Genomic DNA, 22,806 nt, shown 5'->3' on the forward strand with positions numbered 1-22,806 from the left:
ATAAATGCATGTTAACTTAGCCCTGTTCCATTGTATTTATGGAAATGTGTGTACACTGAGGATTACCATCAAAGCCTATAGATGGTGTGCCACTGCTATGCACTGCCACCCCTTTTACTCCCTAACCCTTTCATGTGTAGTGATCTAACTTGAGCAGGGAAATATTACAACCCAAAACATTCCGGAGTAATAAATCACACCAAAGCCAGCTGTGTTGGGGCATGACAGAATGACTGATGATTTAATGCTTCTTGAAATTTTTTTTGTTTTGGTTTGGTTTCCTTCCGCAGGGCATTGTTTTGAGAAATAACAAAATGAGGTAAAATAAGTTAATTTTATGTACACTTTACAAACACTCAGTATCACATGGCGTCTGCAGCAACCGTCACATAGACATTGGTATAAAATTGAACCTTAATGTGGCTTGGGCAGGTGTTCAACAGCCTGCGCTTCACAATGTCGTCATCCTGAGAGTAGTTACCAAGTAGTAATAATAATAATAATAAGTGATCTTTTCTGTAAACATGTTTAGAAGCATTTACGGTGGACAATGGATGGGCCGGCTTCATCGTATTCCTGTTTTGTGATCCACATCTGTTGGAAGGTGGACAGGGAAGCCAAGATGGACCCTCCGATCCAGACAGAGTACTTACGCTCTGGGGGGGCAATGATCTGAAAGAGGCAAATGGAAAGATTTAGTCAATGCGGGAAAAGCAACAACAAAGCAAGAGATGCTTAATTAACAAGAGCAGAACCTCACAAGGAGGATTTCAAATAGACAATGGAACAGCATTATGTCCCATCACCAAGATACTGATTTAAGTGCAAAGCAATCTAAGCTTGGATTTAAAACTATTAATGCAATCCTTTAAAAAAAAAACACTACACAACTCCACAGCTTTCTGCATCTCGTATCTTAAATTCCTATCAAGTATTGTCCCTCTGTATCGTGAATTTCTGCCAATTATTGTAAATTGTGTTAATTTTTTTTTTTTCAAACAGAAATAGATGAAAAGCAAGCTAAGGCATTCAGCAAAACGTGTAGGTGACTTCATCGACTACAGGGATCAGTTACCTAATCTGTCTGAATCCTGGAAGATTTCAGAAAGTGACAGAAGGGAAATGTAAGGCTACCATCCAGAAATACTCATTCAAAAGAAATTTCACTGAAAACAGTGATGTGGAACATAGCCAAAGCTAATTCAGATCTAAACTCATTGATAATAATTCTGCATGATTAGCCCCATTAGTAATACTCTGGGCTGATTCCAGATTTATCTCATGTTCCAGAGTGGACTCATTGCAATAGGTGGAATAAAAATGACTATGTGTTATAATTCAGGGTGCTGTTTATGGTCTTATCATCTGCCATATTCCATTGCATAGTTGTAAGTTGTGTAATTAAAGCCCACCTTGATCTTCATTGTGCTGGGAGCCAGAGCAGTGATTTCCTTCTGCATACGGTCAGCAATACCGGGGTACATGGTGGTGCCACCAGACATGACATTGTTGGCATACAGGTCCTTCCTGATGTCAATATCACATTTCATGATGCTGTTGTAGGTTGTCTCATGAATACCAGCGGATTCCATACCTGGTGGCATCGACAAAATAAAGGAATGAGAAGAGGAATATCGCAATTCCAAGCATACAAACTTTCCGTAGGTAAAGGATCACAAGATGGGAAATGCTAAGTAGGAAACCTACCAATGAAGGAAGGCTGGAAAAGGGTCTCTGGGCAACGGAAACGTTCATTGCCGATGGTGATGACTTGCCCATCAGGCAATTCATAGCTCTTCTCCAGAGAGGAAGAAGAGGCAGCTGTTGCCATCTCATTCTCGAAGTCCAGGGCCACATAGCACAGCTTTTCCTTGATGTCACGGACAATCTCACGTTCAGCTGTGGGGAGAGAAGAATTTAGCCATTAGCCAAAGAAAAAAGTCCTCCCAGAATAAAAGAAAGGGGTAGGAGGGTGAGGGGACAGACGAGCATAGTAAAGAGGAAAGAATGCAGGCAGCTGGTGCATAACCCTGAAACTCAATTTTAAAAAGCACATACACATCTGGCTGTAGCAACAAAGCAACACTCACACACTATTTTATGGTTGTGATGGAAGAGTATGAAACTCACAACCATCTGGGTCTGATGAACTTTGCAGTGTAGAAGAGCTTGGAAGCATCACCCATATTCTTCTGCATTTCTGTCCACGTCATACTCACTCTATTGTTTTAGTGAGTGCCACCCTATGCCCATGGAACCTTTCCCCACTTTCACTTAAATTAACTAAGGCAAAAATGTGCCCTGATCACTTTTTTTCTCCTGTCTTGAACATATTAAGCTCATTCCCATGAGGGAGACAGGCCTAAGTGTCATCCACCTTATCAATATTACGTTTTTAAAATTTATTTCTAACCTGCTTCCACCCTGAAGCTTGGAGTATCATACGTTGTATTCTTTCCTCCGATTTTTCCCTCCCATAGCAACTATCTTGTAATACCCCCATGGACGGAAAGAAGAAACTAACTGGTCCAAAGTTATCCAGAGAGCTTCCATTGTTAGGGATGGTTTAGAAGCCTAGGTGGTATTTTCCTTTGTCCTGACAAAAAAAAAATGTTCTCCAAGGTGGTGTCCCAAAGAACTAAGGGGCAATTAGAGGGCAGAGCTGCTGGTGAGAAGGTCTTTCCAATTCTAAATATGGACAAGCTATTCAGGATTAGCCAAGAACTAGAGCAACAGAAGAGGGTTGGGAGGTTCCATCATTACCAGTGGTGACAAAAGAGTAGCCTCTCTCAGTCAGGATCTTCATCAGGTAGTCAGTGAGATCCCGACCAGCCAAGTCCAAACGCATGATGGCATGGGGCAGGGCATAACCCTCATAGATGGGCACATTGTGGGTGACACCATCGCCAGAGTCCAGCACAATACCTGCAGAAAAAAGGAAGAGACACAATTTTTAACGATGGAGGCTACATGTTTCACCAACTTGCAGATCTAAGTTGATATGGGACACATAGCAATAGGGAAGAAAGAAGAGACAACACAACTACAGGAGTCATGAGGGATTCCCAATACTCCCACAGTCAATGTTAGCCAGTTAAGAATTCCCTTTCATTAAGCAGTAGGCTAGACATGGAGGCAATGTACATTTTTATGGGAAAACTTTAGTCATGCCCATAGTTGAACTTTTCATTCTTTTACTGAACAGGGACCTGGATTGTGGGGGCAATAAGCTGACTTTGTAGAAACACCGCTTATGGGGGGGCCAAAAACCCTAATAAGCAGGTATATACAAAAGAATGAATGCTATTGCTATAAGTGCATTTTAAGCCGCCCTGAGTCTTCGGAGGAGGGCGGCATATAAATTGAACTAATAATAAATAAATAAATAAATAAATAAATAAATAAATAAATAAATAAATAAATAAATAAATAAATAAATAAATAAATAAATAAATATGGGCTGACAAAGTCTTACTGTCTAGAATGGACCAGGAATATAAACAGCCATTGAAGGCATGAAGGGAACATACTGTGCAAGAGTTAAATAGTCCATTCTACAAAGAAAAAAAGAAGATCAAAAAACTTGTATCTGAAAAAGCCGTTGCCAGTAAACATAAATTGGCCTTTTCCAACCAGGATCTTTTTAGAACTACTGGAACTCAGTAGTCTAGTCAGACAATATAATCCAAAGTATCAGGAGTACATGAGGCTGAGAAACATTATTTAACTAGATGGATTTAATATAAGACAATTCAGTTTGTCTATGTTCCTAAACCCATGTCAGTGACAGGGTATCTCCTAGACTAGTTGGATTATGACTAGCTTGTTCTTAGAAAGAAAGAAGTTGGTGGAGTTCCCTTGGAACTCGGCCTTTTGCTTCTCTATTTCCAGCAACCAGCACTCACCAGTAGTACGGCCAGAGGCATAGAGGGACAGCACAGCCTGGATGGCCACATACATGGCAGGGACGTTGAAGGTCTCAAACATGATCTGGGTCATCTTTTCACGATTGGCCTTGGGGTTAAGAGGGGCTTCAGTGAGCAGGGTGGGGTGCTCCTCAGGGGCAACACGGAGCTCATTGTAGAAAGTATGATGCCAGATCTTCTCCATGTCATCCCAGTTGGTGATGATGCCATGTTCAATGGGGTACTTCAGGGTCAGGATACCTCTTTTGCTCTGGGCTTCATCCCCTACGTAGGAGTCTTTTTGACCCATACCCACCATGACACCCTAGGAAGAAAGAGGAAAAAATACTTAGCAATTTCGAATGGCTATTTTCTATCCTACATATTGCAAATTAATCTAAGGAGTATCAGGCTCTTCTTATTAAGTTCTTCACAAAACAGACAATAAATTGTAGGACAAATAAAGGAAGCAGTTAACTCAGAGATCATTTAGACAATGTTACGATGATCTCTACAGAGCGGCCAATTTATTATCTTGTATTCTTTATCTGAAACAGTGTAGACTCTTTGGGCTATGATGGACATTCGCTTTTTCAAAATAATAATAGCACAGGGAGTTCCAGTTCAGGGACCTGACAACTGTCTCAAAATGTAACTCACTTCTGTGCATGATCCCCAAATAGCAGACCTTATGAAGTTAAGGGGACTTATATTGTCATGGTAATTTTAGTGGCTTCAGATGGAGCCACCTGAGTTGGGAAAGGAAGGAAATACAATGGGTCATCTGACCTACTAATTCCTCACCCTTAGTCACAATCCAGACCTTCCCAGCAAAGTAAAATTTAAAACAATATATGCTGTATCTTTCAGTCTGCCTAATGTTGAAGAGAAGCACAGCTGGTGAAAAGGGAAAACATACCTGATGACGTGGGCGGCCAACAATGGAGGGAAAGACAGCCCTAGGGGCGTCATCCCCGGCAAAGCCAGCCTTCACCAAGCCGGAGCCGTTGTCGCACACAAGTGCGGTGGTCTCATCCTCATCACACATGGTGTTGGCTTTCTAAGAATGGAAGAAAAAACAATAAAAGTCACAGGAGGCACCAGGAAGCTATGCAAGCTCAGAACACAAAGACTACAGGAAGATTTTCAACCTCAATAAATTCCGTAGATTTCCCTCACTGAGGGAAAGGAAAGGGTGAAATAGTTCACCCTTACAGCTGTTCTCACTAATAAGTGAGAAAACTCAGGGGGGAAAATCCATGTTAAAAACACATAAAGCTCCTTCTCTGTTTATCTGCTGCTTCCATTGATCATTAAAAGCTGCAATATCAAGTAACAATCATATTAAAGTCCTAGATTATTGGTGGAGCTTAACCAAATTTATTTAAAATTAGGACCTGTTTGTTTGAATAAGATTTACTTCTGCAGTTTTATAGTGGGATCAAGGGGAAGTCTATTTAAAATAATCAATATATGTTCAGGGTTGTAATTTTAGTCTCTCTATAAAAACAATATAAATCTAAAGTAAATTGTCTCCTAAAGAATTTACACATTGACCAATAACAACTAGATTACCTTATTACATTGTTCATGTGTAAATATTACACATGTACACTGCAATGAAACCTCTTCACTTCAGTGATGCTATTGTCAAATACGTTTGTTTGAGAAGAATACTGAATTTTGATGCACAACTGAAGTGGCCAGGATGTCAGAGGATGGCAAAAGGAGACTGAAGTTGGTCCTTTTTGTTTTTCAAATATTAATTCACTAGGGATGATTTTCTTCTTTTAATCATCCAAGTGTGCTGGACTAAAACTTTCACAACACCAAACAAATTGTTGGTTGAGGAATATAGGAACAGTTGTCCAACACATCCAAGGGCACCAAATTTGAGCAAGAGGCAAAATGTGGGCTATTTCTCCAGGCAAAATATACGATTTTCAAGAAAAAATTAAGGACTTGATTTCTTAAAACGCATGAGAAAGGCCAGTTTTGAAGGGTGACCTGTGAATTCTGAAAATAATTAAATAGGAATATGAAGCCAGATTTCCCAGCATACTAGACACATTGATTTACAGAAGTGCAACAGCTTGTACTGAGGATACCCTTTTCTTTCTTCAAACTGTCAGGTACCCAATCCAACTCTGAATGACAACATCTGACAGCTAGTTAGACTGTTCTTTAACATTTGGAACTAAAGAGATATGAGCCACGAATAAACCCAATGAGGTCTCATCTGACAGATATATTTAATAAAATGTAGATGTTTCCTGCAACAAACTGACTGTTCTGGCACTTATACTTTTCCAGTAATTAGTTTTAGCCCATCCAGTTGCTGTCCATTTCCAACTCCTTCTAAGCTGCTTAATAATGACGATTTGGATAAAACTACCTTGTTTCCACAACTGATCTGTGCCTACATTTCTTGGACCATCGTTTTGGGTCTCCAGTGACTTCAGCTTTTGATTCAGAGTCACCATCTATTACTTGCTTGGCTTTGAAAGCTTGCCCCTGGTTGTTCCAGCAAAAGGCAAGGTCTTTCTTTCCTCTTGCCATATAAAACGGTAGTAAAATCAGGAGAGGCATCTGTTTCCACCCATCCAGGAAAAGCAGCAAAACTGCTTCAGGATTTGGTCATTTGTTGAGTTTAAAGCTGAAGAGGTTGAGCTTCTTCCCCACCGGCCACCCCACCCCACCACTCTCCAAGTCTCCTCCTCCAGTCCCAAGAGCTGCTGCGCTGAGAAGCCGGTCCTCCTTCTCCGGGTCCTGCCTGTCTGAGCAGCCAACCGGCCAGGCACCCACCCTCCGGCTGCCGGCCTCACTCACCTTGGGGGTTGGTTCCTGGCTCTCAGCTCCGGTTGCCGCTTCTTCCCAGCTCTGCTGGTCGGTGGGCTTGCAAAAGTCCGGCGGGTTTTATATAGGCCCTTGCTGGCTTCTCCCCTCCCCTGTCGCCGACCCACAGGAATGTCTCCATATTTGGGTGCTGGGCATCGAGACTGGCCAGGCGGCCGGACCGGAGCCCCCCAGGCCCCTTGCTCGGCCGCGGGGCTGCCCAAAGAAGGAGCGCCTGGCCCAGACCCAGGTAGCACGGGCCGGGCCGTATAAGGAGTGTCTGCCGGCGACCCCCGCCCGGCCACCAAAGCTCCCTTCCCAAATAATCTTCCGAGCCATCATGCCCGGAAAGGAGACAGAAGCCCCAGGAACGAGTTGGGGGGGTGGGCGGGGGTGGGCATCCCTGTCCGACCGCGGAAGGATGGAAGGAAGGAAGGAAGGAAGGAAGGAGGAAGCTGCGGGGCAGAAGGCGGGCAAAAGGGCCGCAGCGGAGCTGGCGAGGCCGAGGCCCGCCCTCCCAATCGAGAGGGCGGCTTTCTGCTCCTCCTCGCCTCCGGCCCTGCGGGGTGGAAGAGGCACAAGCGGGTAGCCGCGGCTGGTCGACCCCTTGAGGGGCTTTCAGCGGACTTAGCCTGGGTTTGCAAAGCGAGCGCGGCTCGATTGAACCCGCCATCCTTTGAGCATCTGTTTAGGAGGGTTGGGACATGGCAATTTTTTTTCTCCATCGAATAAATCAATTTATTTAAAAGAATATGTTACAATTAGTTGTACTAATTGATTCTTACCAAACAATTTTTTTTTAGAGTAGTTAGCTCTAAAGATGAAGAATGCCCAGCGCTTCGCCCGTCCCACCTCCCAAATTTCTCCCAGCCCTTTCTTCCATCTTCGCCAGGATATTCCTTCTTCACACCCCAAAATCGCAAACAAACAAAATAATAACGAAGAATATGCGGTGAAAAATTACAATTAGAAGTCTGTCAAATAAATTAAAACAGAGAGATGGGACATGGCTATTACATCGCCTCAAGTGAGGACAAAAGCGCCCTTTCTTAAAGCCCCCCCCCCAAAATAAAGTCTGGGCTCTTGAATTGGATCTTGCCCGTGATCTAAGAAGAACCCAGTTTTCCGGATCTTTGGCAAGGACTGTTGACCAAAAAGTCTCTTTTGAGAAGTTCTTTGGAAATTTTAAATGGTCCACTTAGTGCCTTAGACAAATGCAGAACTTACACCGTTTTGCCACCTTGAAAAACCACGTAAAAATCCCCTAAAACACTATATATTCTTTTAAAGCTACTGTGATGATCCCAAAGGTTTGCTTTTACATCTCTGCTCTGAGTTCGACCCTGGATTCTCATCTTCTCTTGCCTTAATTTACGGGGAAACCATACACATTTTTTTTTCTAGGATGCAACCCAAAGTGACAATGTGTTGGTTGCATTTCAGTAGATAACATGTACTCTTTTTTTTTTTTATCTCCTCAAGCAACCTCAAAGTAATTGTGATGCTTATAAAAACATTTTCAGAAAATTATTCTTGTAAAGCAAAGCTATTTGCTGTTGGATTGCATTATTGCATTAAGGATCAGGTTGACAACACAGGTCAACATTTTCAAGACACATAAACCCAGGTGATTCAAACGGGCCAAAACTGGATTAAGCATGTTACAGTTAGATTACTTTCACAGTTCTGAACATTCTATTCTGTCCTATTTGCAAAGTGTTTTTTTTTTAATGTTACTTTTAGTATATTGCGCAATATTTTTATAACATGAACATGCTTGCCCTGGACAATCATGGCTGAAGAGGAATATTCATCGAGGTCTGTGGCTTCTGGCCAAAAACACCAGTTCTCAGAACAGTTGTCTGTTAAAGGAGCGGTCAAGATCAGAGTACATGGAGCAGCATTTCTGAAGTATTATTTGTATGTGAAGAGCAGGATTTTGGCTGGACTGCCAATCACTATAAAGGAACATGTTAAATGTTCTTTAAAATGCTGTGCAAAATCAGTTTTATATATAGAGGATGATAAATACCGAAGGCTCTGGCTGGCTGCCAACCACATTGAAGAGTTACCATACACCATGAGTTCGCTGTACTTCATGCTATTTATACCACATGGGTAAGATGACTTTAAAAGAAAAAAAAATCTAAAGCAATTCACATCTAGTTATGGTCATGGAGGAGGTTAATGGCAGTTTTGGGATTGGAGGAAGGGTGAAAGTAAAAATCCCCTTTTGGATGGGCAATGACAACAGCCAATTATGGAGAAGATGAGATGAAAATGAAACCCTTGGAGAGCCTTTTCCACCTTGGTACTTGTCAGATATATTCGGACTGCAATTCCCAGGATTCCCAATCACGCTGACGGAATTCTGGGAGCTGTAGTCTTGTCATTCTCAAAAACATGTACTATCTGTGTACTGGACAAGAAATTGGACTAGATGATCTCTCAGAGGGACCTAAGAGAACTAATTTGGTGTAGTGGTTAAGGCACCAAGCTAGAAAGCAAACATAAATACAAGTCCTGTCTTACCATGGAAGCCAGCTGGATGAATTTGAGTCAGTTATTCTGTCTCGGCCCCAAATCACTTCACAGGTTTGTTGTAGGGAAAATAAGAGGAAAGTATGTTGGATATGTTCATCACCTTGAGTTATTTATAAAAATAATAAAGGCAGGATAATAAATAAATATTCCTTCTATTCCTTTATGACTAGTTGAAAAATAGACAATAGATGCATTTCTAAAAGAAAGTTGTATTTGCAGCAAATGTAACCAACATTTTCAGCAATCCTACAGGCAGGTCTAAGCAAAAGAGTGTATTAATTATGCAGGCACATATGCATATCCAGCAATATCCCCCCCCCCCAAAATGAACAAGCCCTAATTTAATACTTCGCTCTTACTGAACATTTCTGCTTTGAGGTTTCCTGAACTGCTGTCCAAGCATGTTCGTGCTACTTTCAAAAACATATGGAATCTAGGTAGTTCTCGACTAACAACAGTTCAGTGTGCTGCAGCTGCCAAACAGTGTGCTGCAGCTGTCAAAAAAGCCAACACAGTTCTAGGCTGCATAAACAGAGGGATAGAATCAAGATCATGTGAAGTGTTAATGCCACTTTATAATAACTTGGTAAGGCCACACTTGGAATACTGCATTCAGTTTTGGTCGCCATGATGTAAAAAAGACATTGACTCTAGAAAGAGTGCAGAGAAGAGCAACAAAAATGATTAGGGGACTGGAGGCTAAAACATAAAGAACGCTTGCTGGAATTGGGTATGTCTAGTTTGGTGAAAAGAAGGACTAGGGTGACATGATAGCAGTGTTCCAATATCTCAGGGGCTGCCACAAAGAAGAGGGAGTCAAGCTATTCTCCAAAGCACCTGAGGGTAGAACAAGAAGCAATGGGTGGAAACTAATCAAGGAGAGAAACAACCTAGAACTAAGGAGAAATACCCTGACAGTGAGAACAATAAACCAGTGGAACAACTTGCCTCCAGAAGTTGTAAATGCTCCAACACTGGAAGTTTTTAAGAAGAGATTGGATAACCATTTGTCTGAAATGGTCTAAGGTTTCCTGCCTAAGCAGGGGGTTCCACTAGAAAGTCTTCAAGATCCCTTCCAACTCTGTTATTCTATTCTGTTCTGTTCTATTTTTTTAGTGACTGTTTGAAATTAAAACAGCTGCATACAATCCCAGGAAATTGCCCAAAGACATTGTAGACAGTCCTGTGTTTTTGTGTTCCTGTGTTCTGGAGCAACTTTAGGAGAGCAAAAGCCCTTTTAGATTTAATGGATTAATTCTTACTGTGGATAAAATTCCTTTATACAGGACTTTGAAGAAACCGAAACTAAAATGTATTTAAAAGACTAATGATCTAACGGATTATTAAATGCATATTATCTATTTAATTGCTCTAAGATCAGCAAACCAAAGGATCTCAATTCAACATTTTTAAAATGGGTACAGGCATCCAAAGATGAATGCTAAAGTGAAAGGAAAGCTGGTTCTCAATAATAAATTATCACATATTAAAATAAGTTTAATGAATGAAAAACCAAATTTTGAATTCCTAATGTCATATTCTTGAAAGGCATCCTGTGAAACCTAGCATTTTAAGTATATCAAATTATTACTACTGCAAAACTGAAAAGTAAATGTATATCAAATTAATCTGTAAAATTAAATTTATCACCGATGGACAATTTACACCTTATAACTTACATTTTTATTAAAGACTATGTGGACAGTAAATTGTATAAAATAAACTAATAACTAACGTAAGGGTAACTTGACACCTTTATAATTTCCTGAAGTTAAGCAGACGTTAGTATCATGCTTATTAGATTATTTTATAAACCCCCATGTCATTTGTATAAACTTTTACAGTAACCTTTTCCTGATTACTGTAAGCAAGTTATTTGCTCTATAAACATAGTTGGGAATTATGGCTGAAGGATTTATGACTGCATAAAAGTTTTAGCCAGTATTAATAGAGACAAATCCAATCAGGTTCAAGCAATTAGAGAAGGGTAAGTGCAAAGCTCATCCCAGTAGGAGAAATTACTGTAGTTTCTCAAGTTTCTGCCAACAGAAGTAACAACTTTACACCTTTCTCTATTCAAAACCATATTATGGCTTTATAAGTGTCACTTAGATACTGAAACACTCTCTTAAGTTAATGGATGTGCTTACTAAATTAGTAGTGAAACTAGTCTCGCCACCCAGAGTTTTCATTAATTGGAAAGTATAGTAGAAATTCTCTTTTCTATTGCATGACATTGAATAGTGACAGAAGTATTAATAACACACTATGATTTGTTACAAATGCTGCCTCTTTTGTAAATTTAAATAACTGTTGAGGAATTAATATGCATATATTTTATTTATTTATACACCACCTTTCATTTAGGAACTTAATGTGATGCTTATGGTGCTGACTCCTGTTTTTCCTAACGATCATGTGAGGTAACAACTTTCCAGTGAAAGGAATTCATAGCAATTATTGCAAGATATTCCATGAGTGCATTTAATTGAGCCATTGTTTTTCATTAAATCAATCCAGTGGTTCCAACAAAACAAATACATCTACTGAAACCAAAATGTATTTGTATTTTTTTTTATATAAGACCATCTGATTCAGATGATTTTCAGCCATTTTTCAGGAAGAAAAAAAATAGCACTATTTTGGAATGAAATTGCCAGCTGTTGATAACTATACCTATAGATCATTCTATCTATATCATTCCAGTGGCTGCTCATTACGTGAAATAATTTTCCACAGTTCAGATTTTGCATTAATACCACTACATGCTTCCATGAGAATACATTCTGTTGAATTCACCGAGATAAGCTTCTTAGTAAACTGCCAAAAACCGGGCTATGTCTTTTCATAAAAAAACTCTTAACAAATACTCAGATAACACATTTTCATGTACTCAGAGCCTGTTGTTTATTCTGAATAATTAAGAGAAAAGCTGTTTTAGCTTTTGGGGAAATGTTAACGTCAAGAGAGAATTTCTAGAAAATTCAGATTATGTAGCACTTTATATATCAAAAGCAAATGATAGTTTGGATTGAAATGAAAAGCTCTAGGAAGACTTTAATCAGACCAGTGCATTTTTCACTGCTTTTTAATTGAGAAAGCAGAATAAAAATGTGATCTTTTGTCAGCTTTATTTCATTACTATGTTTCAATTTTTTAACTTTAATAACTTGAGGTTGCCTGTTCCTTTTGCAATCACATATTCTGAAGATCCCAACATACTTCAGATATTCTGTTCAATCTTCCAGTAGGGATAATGCATTGTTCATTATCTACATTGGTTTGAACATTTCGAGATAAGTATATTCTTCCATATGTATTCAGCTCTTCCATTCTTAGAGCTCTATTAGCACAGCAAGAAAGGAAGCCATGGAATGGTAGCTGTACTTTTAAAACTGGGCATAGGATGCTCTTCAACTGATTTAACTTATGACCTTCTCAGCTGTTGGATCAAATTCTAGAGGCATTTAGCCAAGACATAAAAAAGTAAGACGATGCAAATTGGTTTTGCAGTTATTCTGTACATGTTGAGCAGGCTGCAGGGACAATTCCGTGATATTTGTCAGATTAAAGAACTAAGTTGATTTACTTTAGTCCATCTGTTCTTTATGCATTAGCATGGCAAAGTGTTGTGGATTGTAAACTACCAAAACCAAGCTAACATCAAGTAGAGAAGAGACATTTCCAGGAGAAGCACTTGCAGAACTACTTTCTAGCCTTCGTGTCATTACTTAGATTGTAATAGAACTTCATTACATGGTGAGCACTTGAATTTAGTCATTTATATATTTAAGAATATAAGTGTATATTATAAGAGGAAAAATCAACATTTCTCACATTGCATGAACAATTGTATTCACTACAAAACAGCAGCACAAGTAAGAAGCTGGATTACTGTTTAGAAATATATTGTTTATAGAACTTTTTATAAACAGACTGTTTATAGAATGTTTAATGTTTTGTTCAACTTTCTTTCATAACCTTGATTTGGCTTCAGTTTTTAATAATTATGAATCAGCCATGTTATTGTTCAGAATTGAAACTTTATTGCAAAAACAATGCACAATATAAAAAAAGCTCACTTAACTAAAATTTAAATTTTCTCATGCCTGATCTCTAAAAACATGCAATTCATAATTTGCTTTCAGAACAAATTCAAAGTAAGGATTGTACTTTAAATGTCCAAGTTCATCCGACTGCATCAAATCTTTCACATCAGGCAGATATTCGCTAAGTTGAACTCCTACAATAGAAATAGTTGTTAGATATTATAGATGTTTGGGCAATATGGAACTTTATACTTAATTTCAGCATAACATAATTAAACAGGAATGATTTTTCTTTATCTTTATTTAAATTTATCTTTATTTAAATTATTTATTAAAATTAAAATTTACATTTTTTCCCTCTAACATTATAGTTACTCTGCATGTTAAAGTATATTGCATTTCTTCTGCCTTTAATTTGGCCAGCAATATACTGTACTAAATTCATGGCTGTAATATTATATTATATATCTTTGATGTATAACTAATATTTCCATGACAATGTTTAAGCAGGAGATTCAAATTATTTCTGAATATATTTCAATAAAATATACCTTCTTTTATCAGCTTTTGTAGTATTTTCACAAATATACTGTCTTTAGATGCTTCAATTGGATCATCTTTGCCTTCTGAATTGGACCAGCTATGTCAAAATGTAAAAGAACCAAAACAAATATATTGTAAAAATGAATAACATGCAATGTGTTAATCTGAATTTCACTGACTTTGTCCTACGTTTATATTTCAAATTTTCATTTGCATCCTTTATTATTTTCTTCTGATTTCAGCAAGTATTACATTTCTGTTTTTCAATGTAGTATTAAAATATAAAATGATTAAGTTTCATAATTTAAGGAAAAAAGTTACAGATAGATTTTAAAAAAGATTCAGAACTATGCAATTAGATTCTTCTACCAGAGAAAAAGTATTAATCAGGAAACAGAGTTTTCTTAGCCTTAGTGTAGCCTCCCCCAATTTGTACAGAATGCTGGAGCAAAGTAGAGGGAAAGGCAAGGTGAAAATTTACTTAGGCAATATATTTTATTTTATTTTTTTATTTTATTTTATTTTGAATTTGTATACCGCCCTTCTCCCTGAGGACTCAGGGCGGTGAACAGCCAAGTAAAAACATCAAGTACAAATATTAAAATACAGTTAAAATATACATATATAAATTTGGCCCCATTAATTAAAAACAATAAACAAAACACCTAAAAACACTTAAAAAAATTAGGCCAGCCCGGCTTGCTGGAAAAGGAAGGTTTTAAGGGCACGGCGGAAGGCACCGAGGTCTTGGATACTCCTTATCTCTGGAGGCAATTGATTCCAGAGGGTAGGTGCCCCCACAGAGAAGGCCCTCTAATGAAATATCCATATATTTCATTAGAATTAAAGCATGCATGACTTGGTGAAACATATGGATGGAAGAGTTAGAACAGGGGTGGCCTCTCTAATATAGAATTGGCATGAAAAAAAGCAGTACACTTTTCTTCATCATCATTGTCAGTGATCTACAATTGAAATAGTCAGCTTTTTAATGCTAAATTATTTAATATGTCTATGTTGCTGCATTATACTATTGTGACTAGGAAGTTTAGTCCATGTCCCAAGTGTACATTCTGTCATTGACAGTTTAACTGGTCCTATTGCCTAGACTTCCCCTGAGAAGGTAGCTTTGCTGGATGCTAAAGGAAGAGAATGCTAAAATTTGAATTCAGAATCAATTAAAGTCCTTAGCAAGAAAGAGGCCTCTATTTCAGTAATATATTTTTAATGCATTTTTTAAAAAGTTTTTTCTTGTTAATCCATTTATTATAATGTTTAATGTGGCTGACTTTAATCTGCATTAAACCAGGGCAAAGAGAAACACATTCTTCCATAATACTCTCCTTCCTAGCTATTTACTTATCTTGAAAGTGAAATAGTGAACAGAATGAATGAGGAACAAAAAAAACACTACCTTGTTAGGAAGTCACTGTGTGTTTCCCACAAGCCTCGGGTACTGCCCAACAATTCTATTGCCATATATAGTTATAGAGTAGAGTAGCATTAAAAAAATTATGCACATCCCTATAGGGCAGGTAGTTTGAGGTATCTGATTCAGAAATGCCTTGATAATGAGGAGGACATCTGAATAAGGATAATTTTGTATAGTTATTTATTCTAACTGATCAACAACTGGACAAACAGAAATGGTGGCATCCAATTGAGGATCAATACCTAACTCATTTTGAGATTAAGACTGGACATAATTATGAATTTATTCAAAACATATTCTACTTTAAACAACTTCCCCAAATTGTTCCTGAACCACATCCAATTGAACTATGTCAATATATTTGTTTGGAATAGGTATTTTACACAATCCCAAGAGATTCTGAGGGGAGTCACTGTTATTGTTTTTTATCCAGTCAAAAGCACAGTGCTGAGTCTTTTCATCATCTGTTCATCTACTCCTTCAAAACTTGGAAACTAAACATGAGTAGTTCAGAAAGGTGAGTAGCCTTTCAAAAGAGGACGGAAGCAGATTCTCTTATCTGGAATGATAGACCTTCAAACAGAAAGGCAATTTCTATTTTTTAAGCAAACATTTAGCTGAATGGAATGTACGAAGATTGTTTAAAAGGAATACAATAGTATAATGGTTAAAAGCTAACAGTTGAGAAGCTAGATGTATCTTCACTGAAACTGGTACACTTTTAGTGAATCCCCAGTTTATAATGAGATAATTCCAGCCTTTCCAATAGTTTAATTAAGGATTATCAAACATATATCCTTGCATAGCCTTTCACTTGCCCAAGGAACATCTACTATTCTATCAACTTGCCGTTTCCATAAAGGAAATCTCTTCTTGACAGTGGTGCCCTGATTTTGGAATGTTCTACCTAAGTATTCAGTTTGATATTAGAAATTGGAAGATATTGGAAGGCTACTCCAAAAAAATATTAATTGACATCAAAGATGCCCTCAAAAGTGGAAGGAGAGATGGAAAGCAGAGCCAATCCATGAATTCTTCTGGAAGACTTAGCCTAATTTCTCTCTACCTGTTCAGAAACTCCTTGCATTCAACCTTTTGTATTATACTTTTAAGAACTGGTATCCAAATCTATCTGTTTTTCCATTGCCCCCATCCCTTGTTAAATCTTTTGAAAATAAAGACCAAAAAATAGAGATTATGGTATTTCATTTTCTATTGATTTCGTGGAAGCTGCTCTAGGAACTGTTTTGCCTAAGAATGGATACAAATGTTGTAAATAAATACATTAAACAAATTAAACTGCTTTTACCTACCCATCTCTCAGGAGAGCTTTACAAAGTATTTTGAGTTTAAGATAATTTATGTCCACTTGCTCGGCCTTCATAAAAAAAAAAAGAAATAATGTTAAATTGCATTTGAAATTTCAGGAAATAAATTATACATTATAATCATATTTGGTTGAATACTTATTCTAGCAAACAACGTAACAAATAATGATGTGTTTTAAAGAATATATTTCAGAAAATTGTAGGCTTAAGAAATTATGAAGCAATGTGAGAAAACAAAGGGATAAGCTACACAATAGCATTATGAGTGTTATCAAAGTAGGGGCAATGCTATTTTATCCATCTGAATAATTTGGCAAGTAGACAATGAAACGACAGGTTAGCCAGAGACTGGGAGCACAGAAACTTGTGCAACGTGTAACTACTCTCTGTGTTCTACAGGAACCAGAATGGTAAAAAACAGTCTTAAGAAAAGACTTTTTTTCTCAAAGATGAACATACTTGATTAAATTCTTGGCTTTAGCTTGTGGGTGAAATACAATACTATCCGAATGTTCCCTTGCCATGCTTCAGACAGTTAATTCAGCAACAGCCATTTACAATGTATCCTTTCACATACAAACAGGATAGGGCATCCCGGCTTTCCATATGGCTCTACAGAACGGGTCTGTACAGTGCAATCTTTGATTACTTGAGCAGTGTGTATGTATGTGTTTATCATGTGAGATTAAGCCTCTTTTTTTGTACATCAGTGAGAGAGCATGATGTGCTGGTTAAGTGTTAGATCAGGACACAATACACCCAGATTCTAGTCTACCCTTAGCTCCAAAAGCTCAACTGGTGATTTGATTTGGTCACTCTTGGGTCAATTTGATCTATCTCAAAGGAAGTTGTTGTAAAGAAAAATTGTAGGAGGACTAACCTGAATATGTGAAGAAAATGTGGAATATAAGTAACACATGAAAAAATAATGTCATCTTCCTGAGTTGGGCAGTGAAAAAGGGTTCCTTTTACATTATGCAGAGGAAAGACTGCACTCTATTTTTTTTCCTTCACAGACAATGCTCTACCTTTTTATCAGCTTTTGTGGATGAAATATGCATATGTACTGAGGCAAATAGACACAATATGTTTAGAGCCAGTATAGTCATCAATATACCTTTACTGAAATGGCAATAATCCTGTGAAATAATCTACCCTCTGGAATAAGCCATATCCTAAACTGGTGTGTTCAATATCTTTTATGTTAACCTTTCTTAAACTTTTATTATCATTATTTTACAAAAGTTTATTTTGCATTTTTAAAAATAACTTGGTAAATCCTTTTGGAAATTTTGCAAAGAGGAACTGTCACAAATACTTTAAATAAATAAATAAATGGCTGGAACAAAAATTCATAAAATTGTGGATAATACTAATACTACTAATAACAATACCTTCCCAAGCTGGGTCCTCCATTATTAAAAATGGATCTAACAATGATTATCTGCATTAAGTGGTACTTAGAAGAACTCTTAGAGGTATTCTATCAACTGTCGTAAAGAATTTGTATAATCATGTATACCCATTCTCTGAAAATCAGTAACATACAACTGAAACTCCAATTAAATTTCATACCTGATCAATATATTCCAGTAGATCCAGTGCCTTCTTGAAGTCATACTCATTAGCTTTCCGGTTCTCATCACATATGTATAGCTATTGTATAAAATAATGAACACAAAAATTAGAACGTGCTGTGGGATGGAGGGGTGCGGGTGGAGGGGAATCACCCTGTATTTTAACTATTTTTCACAGAAATATGCTTCAATTCCATTGAGAATAAGGGAGCGGCATAAACTTTTAGATATACTTTCCATGTTATAGTCATTGTGTGTAAGATTGATAAATGATAACTTATTCAATTCATGTGGATGCCTATTTCACCATGGTAAATCTGGCCATCTGGTTATGAGTCTTATAGCATATTAACATGACTCTAAGGGTCAATTAAATCATTAATTTTTGCATGTAAGTGAATGAAACAAGCACAGAAAAGCACAACTATCTATCTCAGAAACATTGCCATTACAGGTAGTCTTCAACTTATAACAGTTTATTTACTGACCACTTGAAGTTACAACAACACTGAAAAAGTGATTTATGACTGTTTTCTTTCACATTTCCAACAGTTGCAGCAACCCTATGGTCACATGATCAAAATTCAGACACTTTGCTACTGACTCATATTTATGACGGTTGCAGTGTCCTGGGGTCATGTGATCAACTTTGGTGACCGCCTGACAAGCAAAGTCAATGGGGAAGCCAGATTCACTTAACAATTCTGTTATTACCTTAACAACTGCAATGATTCACTTAACAACTGTGGCAAGAAAGGTCGTAAAATGGGGTAGAGTTCACTTAAGAAATGTCTCACTTGGCAACAAAAATTTTGGGCTCAGTTGTGGCTGTAAATCGAGGACTACCTGTACTTGAATCCTCAAATCATTATTTAAAGATACTGATACGTTTTCTTCTGTCGTAACCTGCAATTATAAAATTACTTTCAATTTTGGATAACTTGAAGATTATATATAATACTGTGGAGGTAATAGCGATACAGAATTATTTGTGATAAACCTGGAGAGTACTAAATTAAGATCTATCCACCCACAAGTGGTTTTATATTTTGAAACACGATGTAGACAGCACCAAGTTTTTGTGTGCAAGTGCATGTGATGGGGAAAGAAACATTCAAATGTTCATACACTCTTGGGCTATTACTCTACATACACTGATGGCTTTATGAACATTCTGTTAAGAAGTACCCCCAGCCACACAACTTATGGGTCATTCTGACTAATGAAAATTTGAGGTTTTCATATTTGAGAGATAGCGGAACCTTACTAAGCTGAATTGCTTTGATACAAGGCAAGCGGGTACAATTGCAAGAAAGTAAGTAACAACCTGGCATGGCTAATTTCCAAACAAGCACACAATATTCAAGTCAATGATACTGTTCATCATACACTGTACGTAAGACACTGACACATTATTGTTCGGGCTTTGAAGTCAGAATTTCAGAGCAAGTTTCATACTAGCTTCAACACAAAACTCTTTTTCAATGGATAATGTTGCTTTCTTTCTAAAAATGGAATTTCCTTTGGATAGATGCAAAAATCCCATTCATTAAAAATATGGTAAATACCTCAATGAGCTGTGGGGCACTTAAAACCGGCATTTCGTTGAGAGTCATCTTTTTCTCTGCCAACAACTGTTCAGGAAGGGTTTCTTGATGCAGTAAAAAACATTCTTGTTCAATGATTTCTTGCATACATGGAAGAAAAAAGAATAATTACCGATGATAGTGGCAATAGAACCATTTCAACGAGGACCAGAAATAGAGGGATTCTGTGTATAAGCGTGGCATAGTTTTAAAGTTTATCTTAAAAAGTACCTTCAATTTTCTCATTAAGCATCACATCTGATATACTGGAAGCTAGCACAGATAGTTTACTTAATCCAAGAAGAGTTTTCTTCTTCGCAAAGTACCTTGTTTCTGTATTTGCTAAATTGTGGAGTGTTCTGTAAGCCTAAGAGTGACCAACATAGTTCTGATTAGATAAAGTTATGAAAGAGTAAAGTTACAGAAGAACAAAAAGGTAAAGATAAAGGTTTCTCCTGTCCAGTTGGGTCCGATTCTAGAGAGCATTGCTCATCTCCATTTCAAGAATATTTATAGATACAGAGACTTAATCACAAAGTTACTTAAAAATATCAAAAAAAAAAAAAATTGATACAGATTTCCCAAACCAGTTGTACTTGAAATTACTAGTTCATAACTACATATTCAAATTCTGAGATGATGAGGAAAATCCTCTTTTCTGCTGAGCGGTGTTCTACAATTATTGGGAACAACATAAAAAGGTAAGGTAAGAGGATAAGGATTTTAAAGATTACAATAGCCATTGAAAATGGAAAACTATCAAGACAAGAACTACTACAAAATATATTACTGACATGCATCATTATTTAAATTTTAACTGAGCTTCTGCACAAATGAGAAGAGACATCATAATATTTAAAATGCCAGTTTCATAATAAGGATAAAGAACACACTAAAAAAAGAGCTGGTTTGATCTAGTTGTTAAGGCACCAGGCGAGAAAGCAGGTCACTGTGAGTTCTAGTCCCACCTTAGCCACTGAAGCCAGCTGGGGCCAGTCACTCTCTCTCAGCCCAATTCTCCTCACAGGGCTGTTGTTGTGGAGAAAATAGGAGGAGGAAGGTGTGTTTGATATATTCACACACTCAGTTATTTGTAAAAACAATAAAAGGCAGTAAAATAAATAAATAAATAACGACCGCTTCTGTATTTTGGAAGGAAATACCATATTTTTCGGACTATAAAATGCTTCTGACTATAAGACACACATTAGCTTTAGAGGAGGAAAACAAGAAAAAAAAATCTGTCTTTGCCTCCCAGCATCCATCCAGTATTTATCTAGCTAGCGTCCTTGCAGCAAACAGCAAACAGCCTGGTCAGCTTCAGCACGTTATCGTAGTCCCAGCACGTGGCTTGTCAGGGCTCCGCTCCATTGTGCCCATCACTGGTCAACTGAGCTGAGCTGCTGCCGCCACTGGGAAACACTGGAGCCTTCGCTGCCAAGCAGCTGATTGGTGATTGGATTTGCCTCCCAGAATACCACCGATCAGCTGATCTAGGCAGCGGGGAACACCACAGCTCATTTGCCCCAGTGGCAGCCCATTCGTCATGGCCCATTCACCACCGATTGCCGGCGAACGGGTGGGAGCAGTGGAGATCCCCACTGCCTAGAACAGCTGATTGGCGCTGCACCAACCCCCCTCCCCTCGCCGCAATATTCGCACTATAAAATGCACAGACATTTCCACCCACTTTGGGGGGGGGGAGGAATGTGTCTTATAGTCTGAAAAATACGGTAGATATTTTTTACAAAGTGTTTATTCTCTAAGATACCTGGTCCTGCAATATGATAAGCATGTAAGCTTTTTGTTAATGTTTAAAAATAAAATCCTGACATAAACAAGTTAACCAAGTAAATTCAGGGGAAAAATAGTTGTATAAAAGTGCTCTATTAAATACTTTTGTTTGGTCAAACTCTACCCATTACTTCTAGGGCAGAGTTTGAAAGAATGAAATCATCTCATAGAACCTTCTTGTTCCAAATTTAAATTATATAATTCAACCCAAAATTTCTCCTACATCATGGTGGTATTATTGAAGAAAATTTTTGAGCTGAATTTTGGTGATGTGATTTACATTAAATTTTGGCAATGAAGAATACTGTTAAAGTCAATTTTAAGCTCTATGCAAAGACCTGGCAAATCTATACAAGCAGAGGTCTGGATTTCCTCATGAAAGAAACTTGCTCCTCTTAAATGCCACCTCCGTCCCCCACCCCAATTTACAGAAACATTATTTTTTTTTAAATGAAAATAACCAACCAAAAAGGTTGCATGATTACACAAAGGTTACTACTTGTTCCTTATATTACCAATTTCTATATGTTTCCCAAGTGGACCAAGAAAGAGGGAAGAAGGATGTACATTGAATGCATTTCCTTGACTAAGGGAAAGGTAAGAAGTTTGTATTATTTTAAAGCATACCTTATCCATGTCATTACTATTGATGTCATGTAGCCAACTGAGATGTTCATGAGCTTGTAAGAAGCTAGCCAACTGGCCATGCTGAGCGATTGGCTGCGATAACAGTTTTCCTCTTTTTCCTTTTTCCAAATACCAACGAAACAGAAAATCTGAAAAATTCTAAAAAATAAAATTATACGGTATATGCATAAGGATCTGCTTTGCCAAGTATGGTTTTCTTATGAAACAGAAGTATAGATCTTTAAAAGTGTAAAACGCTCATTTCTTTTTTTACAGCTTGGCTCCCAACAAACATCTATTACTATAGTTTAGTCTGAAAAAAATGAATTTTTTTATTCCCTCATGTCAATGCTAAATATATCTTCAAACATGCAAAAGGGCAAGCTCTTGTCCTGGTTTAACATTATTTTCTAGCTTGCCCTGTCAATTGCTCCTCTGCTAGTTATCAAGTGATTATTTCCAAAGCAGGAATAAATCAGAACCCTGAAGCAGCTAAACACCTGTTGGTCCTTTGCCTTATGTTATATTAAACGTTCCCATGAGACTTGATTTGCTTAATTGGCATATCTGCAGAATGCACATCTGT

At 37.7% G+C, this 22,806-nt stretch overlaps 2 protein-coding genes across 2 annotated transcripts in view; both read right to left on the reverse strand.

Moving 5' to 3' along the window:
• Positions 1-212: 212 nt before the first annotated feature.
• Positions 213-6,831, reverse strand: ACTA1 (actin alpha 1, skeletal muscle). The gene is made up of 7 exons (XM_070932567.1): positions 6,735-6,831; positions 4,825-4,965; positions 3,906-4,230; positions 2,764-2,925; positions 1,708-1,899; positions 1,413-1,594; positions 213-672 (listed from the first exon to the last, which is right to left on the reverse strand). Exons 2-7 carry the CDS (start codon positions 4,951-4,953, stop codon positions 529-531), a joined length of 1,134 nt encoding a protein of 377 aa, XP_070788668.1. The 5' UTR covers positions 4,954-4,965; positions 6,735-6,831; the 3' UTR covers positions 213-528.
• A 6,476-nt stretch (positions 6,832-13,307) lies between these two features.
• The window catches only part of NUP133 (nucleoporin 133), a 30,277-nt gene continuing 20,778 nt past the window's right edge, over positions 13,308-22,806 (reverse strand). The window contains exons 20-26 of the mRNA XM_070950948.1: positions 22,221-22,379; positions 20,031-20,166; positions 19,782-19,900; positions 18,212-18,292; positions 16,622-16,686; positions 13,885-13,973; positions 13,308-13,527 (exon numbers count right to left, since the gene is read on the reverse strand). Coding sequence (XP_070807049.1) covers positions 13,388-13,527; positions 13,885-13,973; positions 16,622-16,686; positions 18,212-18,292; positions 19,782-19,900; positions 20,031-20,166; positions 22,221-22,379 — 789 coding nt within the window. The 3' untranslated portion in view covers positions 13,308-13,387. The remainder of the gene's footprint in view (positions 13,528-13,884; positions 13,974-16,621; positions 16,687-18,211; positions 18,293-19,781; positions 19,901-20,030; positions 20,167-22,220; positions 22,380-22,806) is intronic.

This window comes from Pituophis catenifer, unplaced genomic scaffold (assembly GCF_029215685.1).
Source record: "Pituophis catenifer annectens isolate HBS135680 unplaced genomic scaffold, rPitCat1.0.hap2 SCAF_1, whole genome shotgun sequence".
NCBI classification, from domain to species: Eukaryota; Metazoa; Chordata; class Lepidosauria; order Squamata; family Colubridae; genus Pituophis; species Pituophis catenifer.

Coding starts and splice junctions, on each gene's coding strand:
- ACTA1 (XM_070932567.1), bottom strand. CDS start 4,953: ATGTGTGATGAGGATGAGACCACCGCACTTGTGTGCGACAACGGCTCC. Junction 4,231..4,824: donor TTGGCCGCCCACGTCATCAG/GTATGTTTTCCC, acceptor CTTTCTTCCTAG/GGTGTCATGGTGGGTATGGG. Junction 2,926..3,905: donor TGCCTCTGGCCGTACTACTG/GTGAGTGCTGGT, acceptor TTTTTTCTGCAG/GTATTGTGCTGGACTCTGGC.